Source organism: Pterocles gutturalis, unplaced genomic scaffold, assembly GCF_000699245.1.
Source record: "Pterocles gutturalis isolate BGI_N339 unplaced genomic scaffold, ASM69924v1 scaffold22902, whole genome shotgun sequence".
In the NCBI taxonomy this organism is placed as follows: domain Eukaryota; kingdom Metazoa; phylum Chordata; class Aves; order Pterocliformes; family Pteroclidae; genus Pterocles; species Pterocles gutturalis.
The window spans coordinates 40001-60600 of record NW_010110817.1 but is presented as its reverse complement, the minus strand read 5'-3'; the positions used below and the strand labels follow the sequence as shown (position 1 = coordinate 60600).

The window sequence follows — 20600 nt, the reverse complement described above, 5'->3', positions numbered from 1 at the left end:
GACTTTCTTGTAAATATGAACTGGAGGAGCTTTGGCCTCATGACACACACCTGCCTGCAGGGCAGGAGGCTACACACCGCTGCACTCAGCCCATCTTCAGGCTCATTACCACTTCCTCCAGCACAGAAGTCTTGCCAAAGAGAGCTGGTCCAACACTTAAATGTTCTTGCGTGAAAGGGATTTCCATCTGCAGTGTTATGTGAGCACAGTTTAAAAGGAGTCAGAAACGTCCCCAAGGCACGGATGGAAAAAAGGAGAGAGCAGGAGCTGGTGCTTGTCCAGCAGATGGAAGCAGAGACCAAGCAGCGCCCATGGTCCCCGACCCGGGGCAATGGCTGGACCATGAGAAACTGCAGCCCCAGCGCTGGGCAAACACCGGCAACCAGAGCCGCCACGGGGCACGAAGGAAAAGCCAGGCCAGCCACCCTCCTTCCCCTGGAACAAGCACGCTGCACAGAGGGGCTGGTGTGCATAGACACATACAATCTCCTGTTGTGCTCACAGCACGGTGCGGGCTGGCCAGGACTCTGCGCCGTTCACACCCGTTAGCTGTTCGCATCGTTCGTGCCTATGGATGCTTTCAGCCTAGCAGCAGGACAAGCTGGGGGACAGAACAGGGACAAGAAGAAATCACATCAGGCTACGGGTTCAGAGGCCTCGTTGACAAACAGATCAAAGTCCTGGCTGCTCTTAACTGCAGCGCCAAGGCTGGGCTTGAGAACTACTGAGACAGAAAACGGGTTTAATGTAAAAACAGGCACGAGAGCTTCCGCAACAGGCACGTAAGCTGAAGGATCAGGGAAAGGCAAGGCTCTCTGGAACAGCAGCTTTCTGTTAACTCTAGCTCCAGTTCGACAAAGCACTGAAATCCACGAGTAACCGTTAGTCCTGCAAAATAACTGAGTGCAGGGACTCCAGCCAGACCCAACTGGATGGGTGAGGCTGCCCTCCCTGGAGACCCATCACGGTGCCACGGCAGCTTCTGAAAAAAATGAACCAGGCAGCAGTCTATACCCCAGGTCCTGGGAACAGGAGTATACGGGGACAGACTTCCAGCCTGCCACGGGAGTGAGCTTCTTCACCCAACACCACTGGCTGCCTGTGTTCCTGCTTGGCAGGACATGGCTGAAATGCGTCTGCACGCATAAAGCTGTCTATTTTCTGCAGTGCTGGGGGAAAAAAAATAAATCCAGAGCAAAAAAAACCCAACTCCAGCCAGATGGCAATACATTCCTTGCCAGATTTCCAAGCAGCTTTCTCTAGCAAGCTTAGGGCAGAGGAAGACAGAAAGCTCCTCAAACCTTCAACACTCATCTGCTGCTTTCAGGTGCATGGCCCCAGGTGCTGCTGGAACTTTACAGGTTAAAGAAACTTCATGTGAAGGCACTTGTCCCACACCTGAGATCACACCACTAGGCCCCTAGCCAGCTGCCAGTCACTAGGAGAGGGATTTGATGAGACTCACCCTGAAAGCGCCCCAGAAGCCACGAGCCCAGCTCTGTGATCTCCCGGTTTAGCAGAGCCGCCGTGAAACGCTGCCACAGAGGCACAGCCTACAGCTGCACCTTTCCCTGGGGACTCACATTTCTCCTGGCTGGGGAAGGACCAACAAAATGCTTCACCACCCTCACCCTGAACCGTCCCGCAGCAGCACGCACCACGTGCCACCCATCCCACACCCTCGGTGCTTGCGAGGGACAGACCAAGGGGTTTGCTGACAGCCAGGTAACCAGCCAGCAGAACCCAGGGTTGGCAACCCCAAAGGGCTGATGAGTAGCTACTTATCGGGTCCGTACTTACTCTGCAGAACGTACAAAGAGAGCCAGTATTGGGGCTTCCCGACAGTCAAATCCAACGGCACAGCTCAAGGTCTCTCTGACAACCAAGAGCAGTAACAGCCACAGAGATCTGTAGCTCAAACATCCCTTTCTGCTTCCTTCTCCCTCAGCCAAAACTCAGCTTTCAGCCTTGAAAAACTATTGGGGAAACATTAGCCCAACCCCCACATCTGTTTGTCCCTGATTATTACTGAAATTACATAAACAAACAGTTTTGCTTCCTTCCTGGTACATTCCTGCGGGTGTGCACGGATGAATGCCCCATACGCCTCGGGCACACACCAACGCATTCCCCTCCAGCTTTATATTTCCCTGGCAGAGCAAGCCTGCAAGTCCAGCTCCTCTTTAAACTGAGCCCCCGTGGAGTATGCTTCTCCCCTGCGATGGCAATAGGCTGGTTGGCCAGGACGGATCGCAGGCTTACTGCTAAGGTTTCCTTTGGTTTGAAGAGTTCCCAAGAACAGTACTGAGCTAACCAGGAAAACCTCCACACAGGGGATTCCAACACACATCAAAGAGCAAAACCCACCTGGGTTTTTTGTCTCCACTGCCATTAAGATAATTTCAGGTCAAGAGGGAACATTGTTAGAACCAAAGGAAAAAAAGAGCTGCACCTTCCCAGACACCTTTCACCGCCTGAACAAAACAGGTCACTGAACACGCCTCCGCCGTGCTGGCTGTCCTGCGGTACTAAGGCTTTCCCTGTGCCGCTATTTAAAACTTGGGCTTTGAGATTTCTCCCCCTCCAGCTTTGTTTTGTCTCTCCAAGTAGCAAAGCTGCTCCAGGTTTGCACAGCCCAAGGCACAACCCATGGATTCGTATCAAAACTCGCTGTCACTGCCGGCCTTTGGGGACTTCTTGTCCTTCTGAATCAGCTGGATCCATTTTACTCTCTTCTACTGAAAAAACACCTGTAGGGTGCCAAGCGCGGCGCTGGGATGACTCGGAGGAGTGCACTAGGACTGAGAGAAATCCTCTGGGCACCAGAAGATTAGAGAAGGCAGCTCTTTTCCTGCACAGTTCATCAACCTGCGCACATGCTTGTGTTTGCACAGGGAAACAGCAAGGGTACTCTCACAGACCAAGAGACAAGACTTACTGATAATCTGCAGAAATATTTCCAAATATTCCCCTAGGTTTTAGCATTTATGAACAACTCATACAGCAGACTTCTCAGTTCATCGTTCTTCCACTTTCCTATCATGAGACAGGAAAGTCAGGCCAAATTTGGGGGCTCCACTCTTTCGTGCCATTGCTCTCACGGGCATCTCTTGGCACCAGGAGCCGGGTTCCAGGGCCAGGTGGTGGGCAGGCACGGAGGAAATATAACAAACTGCTAATGATCAAGGGGAGTATAAAAGCAAAAGGAGGTGAGGAGGGGAGCACAGGGAATCTGGAGACAGCAACCGAGCACACCAGACAGATCTCAGCACACAGGCTGCCCAACCTCTGAAAATCTGTATCGTTTCAAAGCGATGGGGAACTGCGAGCAGGGATGTGAAAGGAGGCACTGCAAGGAGCTGCTTGGGACAAAGCTCCAAATGTTTATTTGAAGTTATAGCTTGAGTTAGAACATACACGAATGATTTCAAACTCCAAGAGTTTACAACTTGGGTCTGCCTCTAATGCATCCACAATTCATCAGCTCTCCTCTCCCGCCTCCCCGCTCTAGTTAGTGCAGAGCATCAGCAAAGAATTCAGGCAGTGCAACAGGAGGAAAATGGTTTTTGTTCAGCCAATTTGCGACGGTCATTTGCGGTGACAAGAGGATGACTTCTTGGATGGGAACTAACACCTCTCTCCCAACTCCATAAACACCCTGCCTTGGCGAAAGTGCCGGAAGGTTAAACATGACTTGCATGGTGACACATTCAGCTCTCAGCTGTCAGCACTTCGAGATTTGGAGATATCCAACAATCAAGCAACAATCTTCTGTTCTGCGAACTTTCTCACCCTCTCTGGAGGAGGAGCATGAAACCTTATTCATCCCTGCGAGCCTCCCCCAGGAATAGATTCTAGCACAGAGCAGCTGTTCATTAGAGAAAGTCAATGCTGTCACTGCTGTTATCCTGCAGACAATAAAGGAGCAAATTACCCATTGCAAAAGCACACACCTTCACAACTGCAGGCGCCGTGTTTGCAGAGCATGTCCTACTCCCACTCCCTCGCTCGCTCAGACAACTCACAGACCTCCTGGAGTCTTCGGGGAGAAAGCCGCCAGCAACCACCGAGGAGAAAAAACATCCTCCACACCTGCCTTCCTCTTGCCTTTACACTTTGCTGGAAATTTATCTACGATTTATTTTTACTTCTGGGCTAGACCCACAACAGGAGAGAACTACCCTGTAAAATCTCCAGGCAGGACACTAACCCTATGGCATATCTGCACTGGGGACAATATAAACAATGTCACATCCCAAACCTGAGCATGCTTAGCAACAAGCACGTCTTCTTTTGTAACTCTTCTCATCCGAACACAGCAGTGACCAGCTTTGCAAACAGGAAAGCAAAGCAGCCAAGAGAGGATTGGCACCAGTAGTTTTTCAGAAGTGGCTAGGATGCCGAGTGCTTCCAACACCCTACAAATCCAGCCTCCCCAAAGTATCACAAGTCAAACACTGCCACCTCTTCTCCCCAAATGCAGCTCTTACAACAACACATCCTCTCTGAAAATTACCATTTGCTTTTTTGGGTTTTTCTTCCACCTTTGCTACACGATTCCCTGCAGCAGTATGAATCCAAGCTCTGTTTTCCTCCATCTTCGAAGCGGGGGAGGGATGACTTTTGGTTACAAGATTATGGACTCAATTCACTGAACATTTCATACCGCTTTGACGGTTCTCAGCACTGAAAACTCCTGTTCTGCAGAGGACCAAGCTTCCGTTCAGGAGCCTTCCAGGAGCTTTTAGATGTGTGCGTCAGCAGAAACTCCAGCAGTGACAATGCCTGGGTACTGGCACTGCAAAATCTGTCCCAGTGCGACCTGGCAGCACCACTGCCCACAGCCTCCACTGCTAGAAATGTTCTTTTCTTTCCCTTTTCAGGCAGCTGCAGCACACGAGTCCTCTTGGAAAGGAGGCTGAAAAGGGACACTGCACCAGTGACAGTGTATTGGCATAACTGGGTTTTTCTGCCCAATAATATAAATGAGCTCAATAGATCAGTTTTGTATTGTCTTTTTACCTCACATCCTCAAAACATTTTGTAAGCAGTTACGCATTTGTCAACGCAAAGATTTAACTGAAAAGTTGAGCAGGGAAGGATTTATCTCCACATTTTGGAACAGGGACAGATTCTCTCTTCCTACTTACCAAGGCAGCGACACATTATTTGTCATCTTTAAAGCAGCATACAAAGGAACACGCATAAATCATTGAAACACAAAGTTCTATCACTTTCTTAGTGCTATTAAGAAATGTCCACATCCAGCACTTGTGTCTCAAACTACCATCACAAAATCCCAGCAAAGGAGTCAGCAAACAGATCCCAACCTACACTTGTCATAGCAGGTACAAAACCTGCTCCTTTCATGTCTGCATTTAAGTACATGCAAAATGGAACATTTAACAGATTAAATACTCTTCTATGATTAAAAAAAAGAGAGATTAATGAGTTTGGACAAGGAATGTTCATTTACTGCCTGGACACTTCAGACCAGCACCCGTCACAGCTTCTGGGGTCCCTCCATGGAGCGTGTCACACGCCGAGTGAGGCAGGAAGAGTTGCTCTCAGAACGGCTTTTCACTCGGCTTGAGAGAAACAGCCTGTGAAATACTTTCCCCAGCTCCATGTCTCATGTCTGGAAGCCTGGGGAGCACACGAGTCCCAGTCCAGACAGGCAGAGGGGCCATCAGGCAGTCCTCTTTCATCCCCCTCCTTTTCTTGATACAGCTGACAGATTTCAGCTCCGAAATTAAATCCTTTAATGTAGTGGCTGAGCCATAAGCTGACACCCTGAACTATATGTAACCAGAAGCCCAGAAAGAGGCTGAGCAGTGGCAAGCTTCCAGGAATTGCTTTGGATTTTTAGGGGGCTCTTCCCCCAGCCCCAAACCCTTGATCATTGAGGGTACGGAGTTTTACATGTCCAGGGTACGTTTAGCTCTGCTGCAAAGCAGTCAGGATGTGCTTTGCCCCCCACTCCACCTCCTGCAAGGCTGTCAACATTGGCTCTCTGTTTGCGTACGCTGCATTTGGAACTGCTCTTCATCACGCCAAAAGGGACGAGACCCAGCCAGACTGCACGACAAATTCCTGCTCGCTTCCCCAGCGAGCGCTTGGAAGCGCCTACGTTTGCACCGCTCCGAGCGGGAGCCAGGCAAAATAAAGAGGACTTGTGCCGACAGCCACAGCCTTGCAGCCCCACTGCTGCTTCTTACAAGAATTAGGGCTTTTCTGGTTTTTTTGCCACAGACCTAAATTAGACAAAGAGTTAGAGACCTCAGGCCATGCATCTGGATCCTCAGAAGCCTGCAGGTACCTCGCAGAGAGTTTCTGGGAGGCAGAAGAAGCAGATCACGAGCTGGAACGTGGCAGAGACCAGAGGAAACCCAAGCCTAGGCGTACAGCAGACACTGAGACCTACCAGGAGGACCTTGTTGAAGCATCACTGATAATGTCACCATTTGAGATAATAACTATTGATAATAAACAAGTCTTTAAGCATTCTTGGCACATTTTCACAAATCTTAGAGCAAACAACTTGAAGAAAAGTCACTCAGTGTACAGTAGGGTATAACCTCTAGATCATTTGAGAGGCCAACAAAAAAGAAGTGAAGAAAGAGGTGGGTACCTCAGTGTCTCTGCAGGAGTTTGGGGAAGAGCAGAAGTCTCTGTGCTCTAACCCTAAGACCCAGACAGCTTCTGTTAGTCACGCTCAGCCCTGAAAGCATTGCGAGCCCCAGCCATTCCCCAGCAGCTGCCAGGAACACAGACAAGAAGGACAAGGCTGCAAGAGGATGCTTTGCGAAGTTACCACTGCAACAGGAACCACCACGCTATGCCAGGCGCGTCCCATGGCTGACAACACTGATGCTACTGCAACGCGCCATCCTCAGCAGCACGAGGGCATCATCAGACACCATCCTTGATGTGACCTGTGCTGCTCCAGCCCAGTCCTTCAACCTGTTTGGCTGCTGTGGGCACAAATCCTACACACAGCTCCAGCACAGTGCCCCAGCCCTGACCGGCCATGACAATGTCCCAGTCTCCCAGCACAGCCAGGCTCTGGTCAAGTGGTTAAGGAGAAAGAGAGTGTCCCCTGGTCTGTGTCACTAACTCACTGTGCTGCTGTGAGCACATCTCTCAGCATCTCCTTGGGAACACTCCCACACTCCTTTGCCCATCATTACACCAGCTCTCTGTCATTTTCCCAGGCCAGCACATCACCTTCCAGGATGATGCATGAGACATCTCCAAGAAAAAAGCTGTAAAGCAGGTGAAGATACTCTGTTACCTCTTGCACAGAAATGAGACAGAGATACAATCAACAGAACACCCTTCTGGCTCACAGGTCACAAGCCCCGAAACTCCTCCTCACCCAGTCACCTCACCTTGTCTCGGTGACCGGAGCCATTTCACTCCAGTAACTTCCTCCTCACACTCAGAGGCTGATGTTTCCCAGGGGCTGACACCTATTTCATCAGCTCGATTTGCAATTCAGATTTATTTGCAACACCAGATCTATTTGCAATTCACGTACATGTAGCGACAGCAGAGAGGGAAGAGGCAGGAGGCCCTGGGCTGTGCAGAAGGACACAACCTGCTGTCTTTGAGACCAGGGCTTGTGCTCTGCCCCATCCCATCTGCCAGCGATGGCCATTCCCATGACTGTCATGTGTGGCTTTGAAAAGAGAAACATTATGGGAAGCCACCTCGTAGTGCGGTCTTCCTGATGCCAGGTAGGCAGAATGCTTCCTACAAGCTCTGTTCCAAACACACAACATGCTGGGAGCCTACAGTAACACAGTCTGGCAGCAAACGAGGACTGCCAACTTGGAAGGAAGAACTAAAGGCAGATGGATGCATCTGCATTTCACTCAGGACAATGCAAATCTGTTTCTCTAGGAAAAGTCTGGAAGGAAAGCTGGCTTTCCATAGGGAAAGCTCATTAGTGATATCCACAGATTCTGTCAAAGCCCTTCGGGCTGGACACTTGCTGGGTGCCGCAGAGAGCCCAGATCTGTCCAAGGCTGTGCCTGAAGACACAGTGTTTGGGAACACCACCTGCCCCTCCTTATCCAATCCTCCTTCTCTTTTCCTGCTTCTCGCTCTCGTCCACAATCCATGTGGCACTGCCCCTCAGCTGCACTGGAAACAGAGTTGGGCAAGTTGCTCAGTTACTGAAGGAACACTCCCAGCTGTGCCCTGAGTGATCCTTTGCATTCGAGATATCCCAGCAAGGGCTCAGACAGCTCCCAATTCAGCCTCCCCTGTAATCCAGGCCTACTCACCCCATTTTTGTTCCTTACCACCACTGGGCCTGGAGACACCAGCAGGTCTTTGGGACAGGGACAAGCCTCCTCCACATGTCTGTCCTACGTCTAAAGCAATGGGACCGTGAGCTTTGCGATGCCTCTGGACTCCTGCAGCACCTTCAATACAGCTGTTAGGATGCTGTAAGTGCCATAGGGCACCGCTAGCCCTCGACCTCGGAGAGCTGCCAAGGCTCTGCTGTAACCCAGATGATTAATAATTAACAAGTGCCATGAGGAACCCAAGCACACCAACCCTCCAGGCTCAGTGTGCAGGCACAGCCTGTTCAATACCCTCCAGGAGCGGCCAGATGTGATCCCTGCAGTGCAGATGTGCCAATACACCACAGGGTTACACCGGCACCAAAAGACTCTCAGAGGAGAACAGAATGGAGACTGTCACTTAAACCCTGCTTTAATCAAAGCCTTACCAAACACCAGCTCTTATTTCGGGAAGCCTCAAAAGTGCAGCAGATCTTTATTAATAGGAGATGCACTGAAGGACCATCCCTGAATCCTGCCATCTCTAGTCTTCAAGAGTCGGAGGCAGAGCTGCGGTAACACACGAGCCTGGCCACATCTGACAGCTCCAAACATCACACACAGCCAACACGGCGTGTCGGAGAGACCGGTTTCTTCTCAGGACCTGGAAACAGCTCACCTATTCCCAGCCGTACAGCCCTTGTTCTGCTCTATCATCCTTGACACCTCTGTTACCACTCACTTCGGTGCCAACCCCGGGCTTAGTTGTTCTGCTTAATGGGAGGTGAGGGCTCTGAATTTTGTATCAAACCCTCTGTCACCGCAGGCTGCTAGAGCTGTCAGGAACATGGCATATCATAGCCCCAGCGAACTTCACAGACAGCTGAGCTCAAACTCCCCCTCCGGCTCCTGGGAACAGGCTGCTGACACTTGAGCTACGAGAAGCTTTTTCTCCGCGATGTGAGTGGTGTGACGCACGCTGGCCCCATACAAACTCCAGCCAAGGAGAGAGCTCTGTGTTTGGGTGGGTGCCTGACGCATGTCTGCACCAGCCCTTCACCAGTTTCACTCAAAATCTGTGGTCTCAATCCTGTTCCATGCGTGCTTGAAATCACTAGCATTGCTAGGCTCAGTAAAAGGTAGATGGAGTGAAAGTTTTCAGCTCACACTAGGCAGAAGGTCACTGCTAGCCTTAAAGAGCTATTTACTAAGCTAGAAATGCCATGTATCTCCTCCTTGATCTTGCCATTCTCTGTATTCACACTTACCGTGGTTTGCTCAGCACCCTCTGCCACAGGGGAGGATCAAGAGCATTTTACACAATCCAGCAGATGCGTTATGCAAACAGCTTCAGATACCTGCCGCCCAGGAAACCGGAGCTTCGAACCACACAGAAACAGAGTCCTCATTGCTGAACTTTTGGGATGCCAAGTGGAGAGCAGTTCCCTGCTTAACTGCTAGTAAAGCGAGAGAACAGAGGGCAACGAAAACCGGGATGCTAAAAGAAGAGAGGGAAAAGTGACAGAGGTCTGTGACCAGCAGACGAGGCACCAAGACTGGGGACAGAGCAATTGTGGGCTGAAACTGGAATGCTCCCTTCTCCAGAGGTAGAGCATCACTTGCTGGTTAAACCAAAAACTCACAGTAAAAATACAGCTGCCTTATCCCACCCCACATTTTCTCCCTCTACGTATTTCCGTCACCCTCTCGCCTCCCAGCAGCACAGCCTCTGGCAGCCTCCTGTGCCCACAAACACAGCTGTGGAAGCTCTCCCCCCATGGCTCTGCCCTCACACCACCCCACAGCCCTGCTGCCTCTGCCACGCGGGGTCCTGCTGGAGGGAGACCACCCCTGAGCAGGTGGGACTGTCACCCTGCTCTGGTTAATGCCACCCTTCGCCATCCACGGCAGCACACACAACAGGATCAACGCCCGGCTGCAGTCAGGGAGGTCAGACCAGAGCAGCGCTGACCCGAATCCAAACCTGCCTGTCCCTGGATTGCACGATAAACGTGTTCAAAGCTGCGAGAGGAGCATGGCACGTGCCGTCAGGGCTCAGGCTGAGAGCCAAGCCAGCATCCAGCACGTCATTCGCACATGCAGGGACTGAAAATCCACTTGTGGTAACAGCACGTCTGTTTCTGCGAGGTGGTGGCCAACTGCGAGTGCTGCTCACTTCATCACCACCTTCCCTCCATCCCCAGAACTCATCCCATTCAGGAGCCATATTCTCCTACAGCCCCTTTGGAGCAGGAACCACCCAGGTCCCAGCACCCAGAGCCAGGCGGTCCCTTGGTACCTGCAAGCCACCGCAATACAAACCCCAAAAGAACAAAAAACGTGAAGGTGTTTCAGCTGCTCCAAGCTCTGTCCCTGTTATCATATTTCATACAAATATTTGGCTGAAAAATACATTTCCTGGGACACTGCTGCAGCAAGCTGCTACAACTGTCAACGTAAATGATGTTCTGCCAACGGCAATCTCGCAGTGTCATCTCTAACAACACAGAACTAAATCCCAACTCACGGGGGACATGCTCATCTGCCGGGAGACTCTTCAGTGGCACGCTCAGCCCAGAGCTCAGCCCTGCCGTACCTACACCCACCGCCCTGACCCATTCTCCCCATTCCTGCGTTTATTGCAGCACAGGCAGAGGATCACATGGAGCACGACTGCGAGACCACCACACAAACAGCACCCATGGACGTTTGGTCAGTGCTGGGGAAAGGCTGTTGCACATTCTGGTTCCTGACAGCCTGAAACAAAGGTTTTACCCGTACACACGCTACGGCACACACAGATCAGGAAGAGGGTGCAGAGGACACAAGGGAGAAAATCCCACACCCACCATCAGGGACGTACCTGCCTTTTCCTCTGCAAGTGCACCCTGACACCTGAGCAGCCACACCCCCAGCACCAAACGCCCAAAATCACTCTCCAGACTGACCCCTCACTTCTAAGAGGGCAACCCCAAGCCTATTCCATCATCCCTATTCACAGAGGCAAAAATTAAAGTGTTAAGGAACTGATTCTCCTCTGCAGCCCGACAACAGAGAGGAAAGAAGAACCCATCCTGGCTCCTAGGACCACGCTTTGCTGTCTCTGTCAGTGGTTTGTGCTGCACTGGGGATGCATGCCACGCTGTACCAGCCATGGGGCAAATAAATCGCAAGAGGTATTCCCCGTACACAAGAAAACACACAAAGGGCAAGCATGTGCATGACAGAGAGGGAAAAAGTGAAGTGACAGGCGAAGCGACCTGCTGAGACCACACATCACATTCCCCAAGCCCTTCTGCACGGTAGCGCTTCCTTGTGTATGCTGAGGACCTGGGACCACAACCAGAACACACTGAGATCTCTTCATATATGAGTTCAAAGTAGGGCACCCAGATCCTGCTTCCAGAAAAAGGAGCTCCAAGAAACGAGACCCAGCCCCGTCGAGACCTGACCCCAAGTGATGGCAGCACGCACAGATGCAGTGCCTGGGAAAAGCATCCCGCAGCCGGCTCCTAATGCCCCTCTTGGCAGAGAGCGCAGCAGGGCTGCAGCGTTCATTCATCATCTGCCCAGGTGAGGGCTGAAGGGACAGAGCTGGCAGATGTGTTTGGCGCTCCATCCGCCGGGGAGCAGCCAAGATCCAAGGGGAAAAATCCAAGTTATCCCTATTTCACCAGCAGGCTCTGTTTCAGGGCTACACGACTGTATCCCGCTCTCCATCTGCTCTCTTCCCTTCCAGCTCAAAACACCACTTCCCCAGGGAACGTCTGGAAATTTGCACCATGAAGTCTGCACAGCCGAAACATCTGCAGCACTTACAGCAGCACCGTGCACCGCCACTCTCTGCCCTGCCTGTGTGCAGCATGTGTTTTGCCACCGACACACAATACAGCCTTCCCCACGTGACGGGGAAGTCACACCGTCAAGGGAAACGACAGTTTTTGGGGTTTTTAGGCCATGCAGAAATGACAGAAAGGGGTCGTGCTAATTGCTGCCTCTACTGGGAAAATGCCTTTAATAAGGGAGACGGAAGAAATCCCAGACATCATACTGGGAACGAGGGGGAGAGGGAGGAGGAAAAGGACAACTGGGCAGAGGAGCTATAGGGAAACAGATTCTTTTGCTATGCACAGCCCGTTCAAATCCAGCGCTGGCTGGCAGGGACTGAGGCATGAACACGAGATGTTCCCAGGCCCGAGGGCTGGCAAAACCCAGCGCAAGTGGAAGCGTTTGCACGTTCACCAGCACGGCCCCAAAATCCGTCACAAGCACACAGACTCTGTCGTCGTCACGCAGCACTGCCAGGGGGACACCAAAGCTGCAGGCACAGCAGGTCCCACTGCACAAAGCTTTTTCAGGGTGTTGGCAGCGCAGCAGGACTGGAAGCCTGGATCCCATCTTCCCTCAGCACAAACAACTCACCAGCCACCAGCAGGGAGGGAAGAAGTAATTTAGGTGCTCCTGCCTGCAGACACATAGGAGTTTGGCTGCCGAAATTTCCAAATAAGCAACTCAAGCAACACAAAATAGCTGTATTTCAGGCTATTGTTCTTTTGTGTTTCTTTTTTTCTGGGATTTTTTGTTTGTTTCGGTGTAGTTTGGCTCTATTTTTTACAACTGGCAAAGGATTTCTGCCTGACCAGTTCACTCCAACTACTACCAGCTGCTTCTGAACAGGGAGGAAAAGACTCTTCAAGCCAGTTCAGGCATCCAAAAACATGCCTGTGATGGTGAAGTGCTGAAACAAAAAAGGATTAATACCACGCCAGTCACTCACGGAGGAGTTTGCAGCCTGCACAGGTCACTGCAGTTTCCCATCTGTCTCAGAGATACTTCTCCCCAATTATAAAAAACCCCAGAGATTTAACAGACATGTTTTTCATCACTATCAGCTCAATCTGGTGAAAAACTCAACCTCGCATATTTGTTTTTGCAGCCAGCGGGTGGGGTGGTGCTGCAGAAGCGCGATTTGGGTGAGAACTCCAGGCAGAAATCTGCTCAGGCCGGCTGGTGCTCCAGAAGGAACACTTCCCATTTAACCTCTTCCGTTGCCTCCATTTGCAAAGCAGATTAAACACTGCAGAGCTACACGACAGGATTATGCACAACGAGTTACGATGCCAAGGACAGCATATTCACCTTTGTAGCTGTATCAATATTACTCCTCAATAGCGAACCAGACCCAACAAGGGAGCTGTCTCTGGCGCGTGGAACTGCCCATCGCAAGCGCTCCCCTTGCCTCCGTGATTCATCAAGCACACAAAGAGGATCTAGCAGGGGCTGGCAATTAGATACAGAGCATTCAACCGCTCACCAATTCTCTGCAGATTCCGCACAGATTACCTCTGTGACACAATCCATTGATCAGAGGTGTGTTCTCAGGCTCCACAGTTAATTACACTCCCTGCTGATGGATGAACAGCAAAGCCATCTCTGCTACCGGTGTAGCAGAATGCCAAGCAACGCAATCCTAAACAAAGACAGGAGGGTCTGCAAAGGATTTCAGAGCTTTCAAGGTTAAAGCTGCCTACAAAATAATACTGGGGTCAGCATGAACAGGAGACAGACGTGGCAGGGGGGCACTGTCCCAAGAGACGGGACAGCTCAGCCAGCCTCCCCGCCCCAGGGAGTTTGTCCTCTTGCAGGACGGGGATTATCCCATAACGGGGAGGCAGCCAGGAGCGCTGGGAAGGATGCTGGCATCTGGAGATCCCAATGCACTTACACTCTCAGCTATGTTCTCATGTCCAGACTTGCCCGCCGCACTCTTGGTTTACAGAGAAAAATGTACTGAGAGACTGAGGCCCAGATTGGGAGGCAAAGGACAGCTCACACCCAAAGCTTTGCTCCAACCGTCTGAGTCACCAGAAGGAATCCCAGCTGAGGCTGTTCCCAAATACCACAAAAAGATCTCTGGAGCCTACCCAACAGCTCAGCAAACAGCCAGTGACATGGACACAGAATGCAAGCTGGATGTCACTGTGCCTAACCTCCTCTGGACCCTGCTAACAGCTTCCAACTATTTCTCTTTCCAGCTTGGACAAGCACCTTCCTCTGTCCGTGCCACCCTTTGCTTGTCTTGCCATCCAAAGCCACTGCAGATAAGACTGCAACAATGCTGCACTTCCCCCAGGTGCAAGCAGGGTGCCTGACCCCCTTCTAAGAGCCCCAGAGCAGAAAGGAGCCTAGGGCTGTCAAAATCCACCTGCTGTTACAATCCACCTGCAAAAGAAAATTCCTTGGCACAGAGAGAAACAACCCCATTATTATTATTGTTGGCTGCTTGTCCTGGAGCTGGGCAGAGCAGCCAACTGTGACTCCCAGGTGGCAATACCTCCCAACCCAGCTTGCTTATCCTGCTTGTAAAGTTATAAAATGCCTTCTCTGCAAGTTTGGGCCAAACCCTTGCCATGTGCAGAGCCATACCAGCAGGAGAGATCATCCCTGATTTTGCAGCTCAGCTTGCTGACACACACCATGGCTACGTGCAGACATGTGCCCAGGCCAACACTCTCCTGCCTGTAGCTTACCTTTCAGGACACTGAGGACTGCATCATTGCTGTAGCGTTTTCGGGCGGCGTTGGTTGCCACACAGTGGTAAGCCCCAGCATCACTCTCCTGCACATCCACGATTTGAAGGACACCGTTTGGAAGAGTTATAAACCTGAGTGACCAAAAGGAAGAGTGTGAGACAGGCTATGCCTTACCTGAGCTATTCATCAATTCCAAGCCCTTTTATCCCTTCTTTTTCGCATGCAGATGGATCAGGAACAGACCCTGGTAATCACAGCAGAGTGGGACCAGCAAACCTTTGAGCCACCCAACTGGTGGTTCTTAAAAAGCAGCAGGTACAGACCTATCTGCAGCACTGGAGTTTTCACAACACAGGATCTGCTTCTGGGAGACCAGACCAACATGGCTTTGCTAATACGTGCCAACTGAACAGTATAAAACAACTGCATACACACATACACACTTCCACATGCAGAGCTGTAGACATCTCCAAGTGTGTAAGTGCCTTTGCACACACAACAGCCAGTTTCACCACTTGATCTTCACAAAAGTTTGGTAGACGGAGAGAAGAATACATTGCAAAGAAGTCTGTACACCCTCTTTTTCCTGCTGCACCTCAAGTACAGGGACCACCTGATACACAGCTACGCCTTCACGGCCCAAAGAAGCCAGGACACAACCTCCCAAAGCTGCACCACGCCTGGGTTCTGTTGATTGTTTCTGTTCTTCCAAGAGGTTCCGGCTTTCACAAGCTGAGAAGCTCACAGCCAGGCATTGGGTATTCCCCCGTTTGCCCATGGGGTGCTACTGGGCAACACTTCCAGGGAGTGAAATGGCTACATGGCTCACGACGGGAACACAGTCCTTGCTGCATTCTACTGAACAAAGCAGATGATTAGCAATTAGCATAAAAGTAGGAGCTGGCTGTCAGCATCTCCATTTTCTGCCTGGATTCCTAGATGGCAGCCTCTTTATTCTTGAATGCAAGGCGCAAAGCCTACGTGATCCTTTTTAATTATATATGAGATCCATTTTTAATTGCAAGCCTCTATAAACAGAGCTGCCGAGCTTTGACAGGCAGCTCTGGGTTATCAGTCTTCATCATGAAGAGGACACATTGAAAGGCAATTGTTAAGGGGAGGGATAGCAGCTATTCCACGGGAACAGCACAAGACAAGTTACAACCATGAATGCCAGTCCCTCCATCCAAAAAGATCCCAGGGAGTATAGTCGATAAGTAAAACTGTGGTTCTCAATATTGAGACAGCTGGACTGCTGTGAGCAAGGGTCATGGAACCAGGAGGACCTCAGGAGATCACCCATCCTGTGTTCAAGCCGTGCTCACCAACAGCACACCTGCTCCCGCAAACATTTATCCCACATCTCCAGGAATGCAAAAACCTCCCCTGCCCTGAGAGTCTGTTCCAGAGACAAACCTCCCTGCTGTGAGTCTAGCACCTATCCTGAACCTCAGCTGCTACAACCTGAGCTCACCACTTCTTGTCCTCTTCACAGCTGATGAAGAAACAGAAGAGCTAGCAGAGCTCCTCCAGTGACCACACTGTCCCTGCTGGCACAACCCTACAGCCTGATCCACGGACACAGACCTGCTGAAGCTTCCCATGTACTTACTGCCTGACTGCAACTGCCCCATATCCCTGAAGCTCCCACTACTTACAAAGACATTTTTCTCAGGATTAAGCTCCAGAGATTTCAGAGGAGGTGGTACCCAGAAAGCCCTCATCAAGATGCCTCATCAGGACTCAAGAGAAAGAAGACAAATATTTGCATCCTCTCAGCTCTGTGGAGGGAAAGCCTCCCACTGCGATAAATATTTATTTTTGTCGTGCATCTGCTATTTGAGTCTGTAATTAATATCAACATATTTCAAACACTAGACAAGGCATCTCCCAGCCACAAAAAGACATTCCAATTATGTATTACAGATTCACCAAGGCTGGGAAGCACCTCTGAAAATTGTCTGTGGTCTTTCCCCTCTCAGAGCAGGGTCAGCTAGACCAGGATGCTCAGGACCATGTCCGTGGCCATGCTCAGCCAACACACTGAGCTTCTCTTGAGGGCAGAAAACAAGCCACTGTGCTTCCAGAGAGAGCAGGAGCTGGAGGCAAGGGGAGGTGAGGAGACTCCATCAACACGTAGCTCAAGATGGTTCCTTCTGCGAGGCCAGCAGCAGAGAGATCTACCTAATGCAGTACGTCCTGCTGGGAAAGCACGACAGAGTGAGCACTGCTCTCCCAGGGAGGCAAGGAGGGACGAAAGGCAAGATTTCTCTATCCACAATTCCCAGCCGCTCACAAAGCCTCCAGCTCTTCAGGGTCCTGGCAGCTCTGAACCAGAAGACTCCAGGCAGCCCGCGAGGGCGTTCTGCTCCATCCTCAGGCTCCCTGTAAGGAAGCTGAGTTTGCCTGATGATTCAGAGCAGACAGTTGGTGCCAGCTTTTCTTCCACACACAGGGCATAACTTTTCATCTGCTCACCTTCTGTACAGATTAAACAGAAAACAAAAGCCAAATGACAGACAGACAAAAGCCCTGGGAGAAACAGAAATCTGGAACCTCGGCAGTCTCAGGAGTTTTGCCATTGACACCAACAGGGCCCAACTACCACGGGCACCGGAGCAGCAAGCTGCAAGAGCAGCCTTTTGAGGGTATGCAAAACTGACGAAAGCACCCATCCTCAGGACAAGTTGGGAACCTGCAGCTTTGTTGCAGACTCAGATTCTACAAGCCCTTCAGCTCACAGCTCAGGAGCTCTGTACGTGAACGTGAGCCATATGAAGGCACTCCTGACACATGACAGAAGCAAAACCCTCACTTAACCAAAATGCGGAAAAAGATATTGTGATTGCAGACAGGGTATGTGCTTATGTGCAGACCTCCAGAGACCTCTAGTTCTTAGCAAGTTACTCATCTTGGCCCTAGAGAAAATAAACAGCAATTTGGAGCCTGGTGTGAAACCCAGCCAGCACCTAAACAGAGAAGAGATTACATCAGGAAATGTAGCACACACCCCAAAGCAACTGCAATCTGGAGAAATCCTGCAAGCCACCTCTCAGCAGCTGCTGATTTAAGACCATGGTTTTTAAAAGTACCTCAGAGCCAGAATTGCAAAATACTCCTGTGCCTTACTCACATATGAAAGTTAGGTTTTGTCCTGAACTTTAGCAGGGCAGGATCAATACGCACCTCTATCCTTTGTGTTGTCTAAGTATTTTTTAAGCTCAGCCTTCAGCACCTTCGAGGTGGCACCACGCTGGAAACTGCACCCAAGGGCAAAGGCCAAAGAAAGTACCCAAAGGCAAGACCAACACAAAAAAAGAACAAAAAAACCCAAGCAATGTCAGTTTGCCATGATTATTATATCCCTCTTAAAAGACACCATAAACACTGATGTACTAGCGTTATCTCAAGGGTTCCATCTATAGCCTCAGAACCTGATTTTGTATGTACACCTAACCGTGTTATTCTGGAATACGAAATCATCATCCTGACGCCTACCTATCCAAATGATTGCATTTTCACAGGCTTATCAGATGTGTGCGCAGGAGGGAGCCCACAGTAATCAGAGGCTGGCCTGAGATCTGGTCCTGAGGCATGATGGGGTAAGGACAACAGAGAGATCTGGTTGGCAGCCAACGTTTCCTGGAATTCACTTAATTCCTTCGAAAGCCGGTTATATTAAATCCAACGACAACAACTAGACAACAACAAAAAAGCAAATCCTTCTGAAAAAGCATATTAGCTAAAACATGATTTAAAAAGCAAGATCTGCAGCCAGAGATTATGGTCTGGATTTTACAAGGAAAACAATTTTCAGGCTGCCCACGTTGAAAGCAATCTCCAAGCAAGTAATTTCACAACATCCATCGAGCTGTCTCATTAAAAAGCCATTGCCCTATCTATGGCACACTTCCCTCTGCAATCCCTTCTTCTTTGTTTTTTCTTTCTTTTTTAATTAATTAATTTCCTTCTCATTACAGAGCAACAGCCCCCTATAAACCTTCGGATGCCACACTCCCCACTCAAGGATATAAGCAGTTATTCTTACAGAAACAGTCATTGCTGCAAAATTATTCCTGAACCTTACCCCACCCCTCTTTCTCTCCTCTCCTCCTGCCTCTTGGCTTAACTTCCCTGGGAGGGAAACAGCTCCTTCTGCAGAACAGAAAATGAGTTTTTAAGAACTAAAGGACAATGCAGTCGCTGATCCCCTGCAGGAGTGACATCCACAGACCAACTAACAGCCCACTAATGGTTTATCCTCTTCTCATGCCTTAACGGACTTGCATTAAAGAAAAGGTATCATGCAGCAGGGGTCTCACCTTTTCTCCCAAAAAAGAAAATTATTTTACTAGATGATCTCTAAAAATGGGAATAAAACAAATGGAAAGACCTCTCAGGTCACTGAGCACACGCAGTGCTCTAGAAGAATGATTAACCCCAAGACAAATCTGTGTGGGAAAACAGTGAAGAAAACGACTGCCTCTAAAACCACAACCAAAATGAAAGAAAAACCACATCATGGAGTTCAGCTGGGCACGCCCAGTACCCCCAGCGCTCCAGAGACTTCTACCTCACTTAACTTCACCCAAGAGGACACACCAGAGGCAGCCGACGCCACAGCCCGCTCTGCCCTGTTCCATACACACGCAGGCTTTTGCAGGGCGCAGGTTCTGTGCTGGAAAAACCGGCACGTTTTCAAGTTTCTGTGTTCACTTTTACACTGCTGTCTGCCGTTCCGCACAGTCTTCTTGATTTCCCTCCAATGGTCTGGATGGGGAGTAAATGGCTCATGTAATCTGGGCTGAAATGGTGCAGCTTTGCATACAGACCTCCCAGGCCACTGGAGAACTCAGGCTGGAGTCTCAGTTACTTTGTTTATCAGCCAATTTCTAGCCAATTTCAAACTATCTTCTATAGCCTGAGCACTTGGAACATTAAGGCAAAGGTTTCAGAACAAGAAATCAGTAAATAAATAAAAAAAAGGGGGGGGGGAGGTTGGTTCTTCTTTTTATTCTTTTTTTTTCTTGGGTGGATTGAATGTTTGGGGTAAAGCTAATTTTACTTAGGTGTATTATGGGCCTGTCTGCCTGGGCCCCTTGAACACCTCCTCTTACCTCACTTAATTATCAGGTCCAAACCTGGTCTATCATCTCTTCACTCTACCTTTTTATGAAAGACTTCCACATCCTAAATGGTCAGGTTTTGCTTTTTTTCAGGCTGACCCAGGAAAGCAGTGAGGGAATCACCTTGGTTCTGCTGGAACAGCCTCATGGTCCTTCTCCCACGTGATGACAGGGGAGGGCAGTCCTTCGATCCGACACTCGAACCGGGCCATGCCATTTTCTTCCACTGTCTGTGACTCTGGCTGTTGGAAAAAGCGTGATAATGCTGGGGAGAGAAGAAGGGAAAGAAAGTTAATAACTCCATGTTTCTGCTGAGAAATACAAACCTGTTATGATGCATGAGTTGAGGAAGGCTCTTCTCTGCTAAAGATAGCCTGAAATGTCATTCCTCACTTTGCCATGCCCCACAGACCCTCCAGCAGCCCTAACAACAGTATCTAAAAGGTTTCAGTGCACAAATTTGCTCCTTGCCTCATTTTCTCCTTTAAGGCAACAGTGAGAGAAAAGACAGGCAATTAGCTGATTTCAGCAGTTGCCTTCTTAAATTGCTGCCTTGTCTGTTCACTTGCTCCATTTGTGAAGGACACGTAGGATGAGAAAAAAGAAGAGGGGAAATGCCACAACCCTGAGAGACGAGAGTTTCCCCT

General features: G+C 50.0%; 1 protein-coding gene across 1 annotated transcript in view; it reads right to left on the bottom strand.

Annotated features, from left to right (window-relative positions):
- Window positions 1–20600, bottom strand: part of IGDCC4 (immunoglobulin superfamily, DCC subclass, member 4) — a gene marked incomplete at its 5' end in the record, with an annotated part of 58895 nt that overhangs the window by 29652 nt on the left and 8643 nt on the right. The window contains 2 exons of the mRNA XM_010073549.1: window positions 14825–14958; window positions 20077–20218. Coding sequence (XP_010071851.1) covers window positions 14825–14958; window positions 20077–20218 — 276 coding nt within the window. The remainder of the gene's footprint in view (window positions 1–14824; window positions 14959–20076; window positions 20219–20600) is intronic.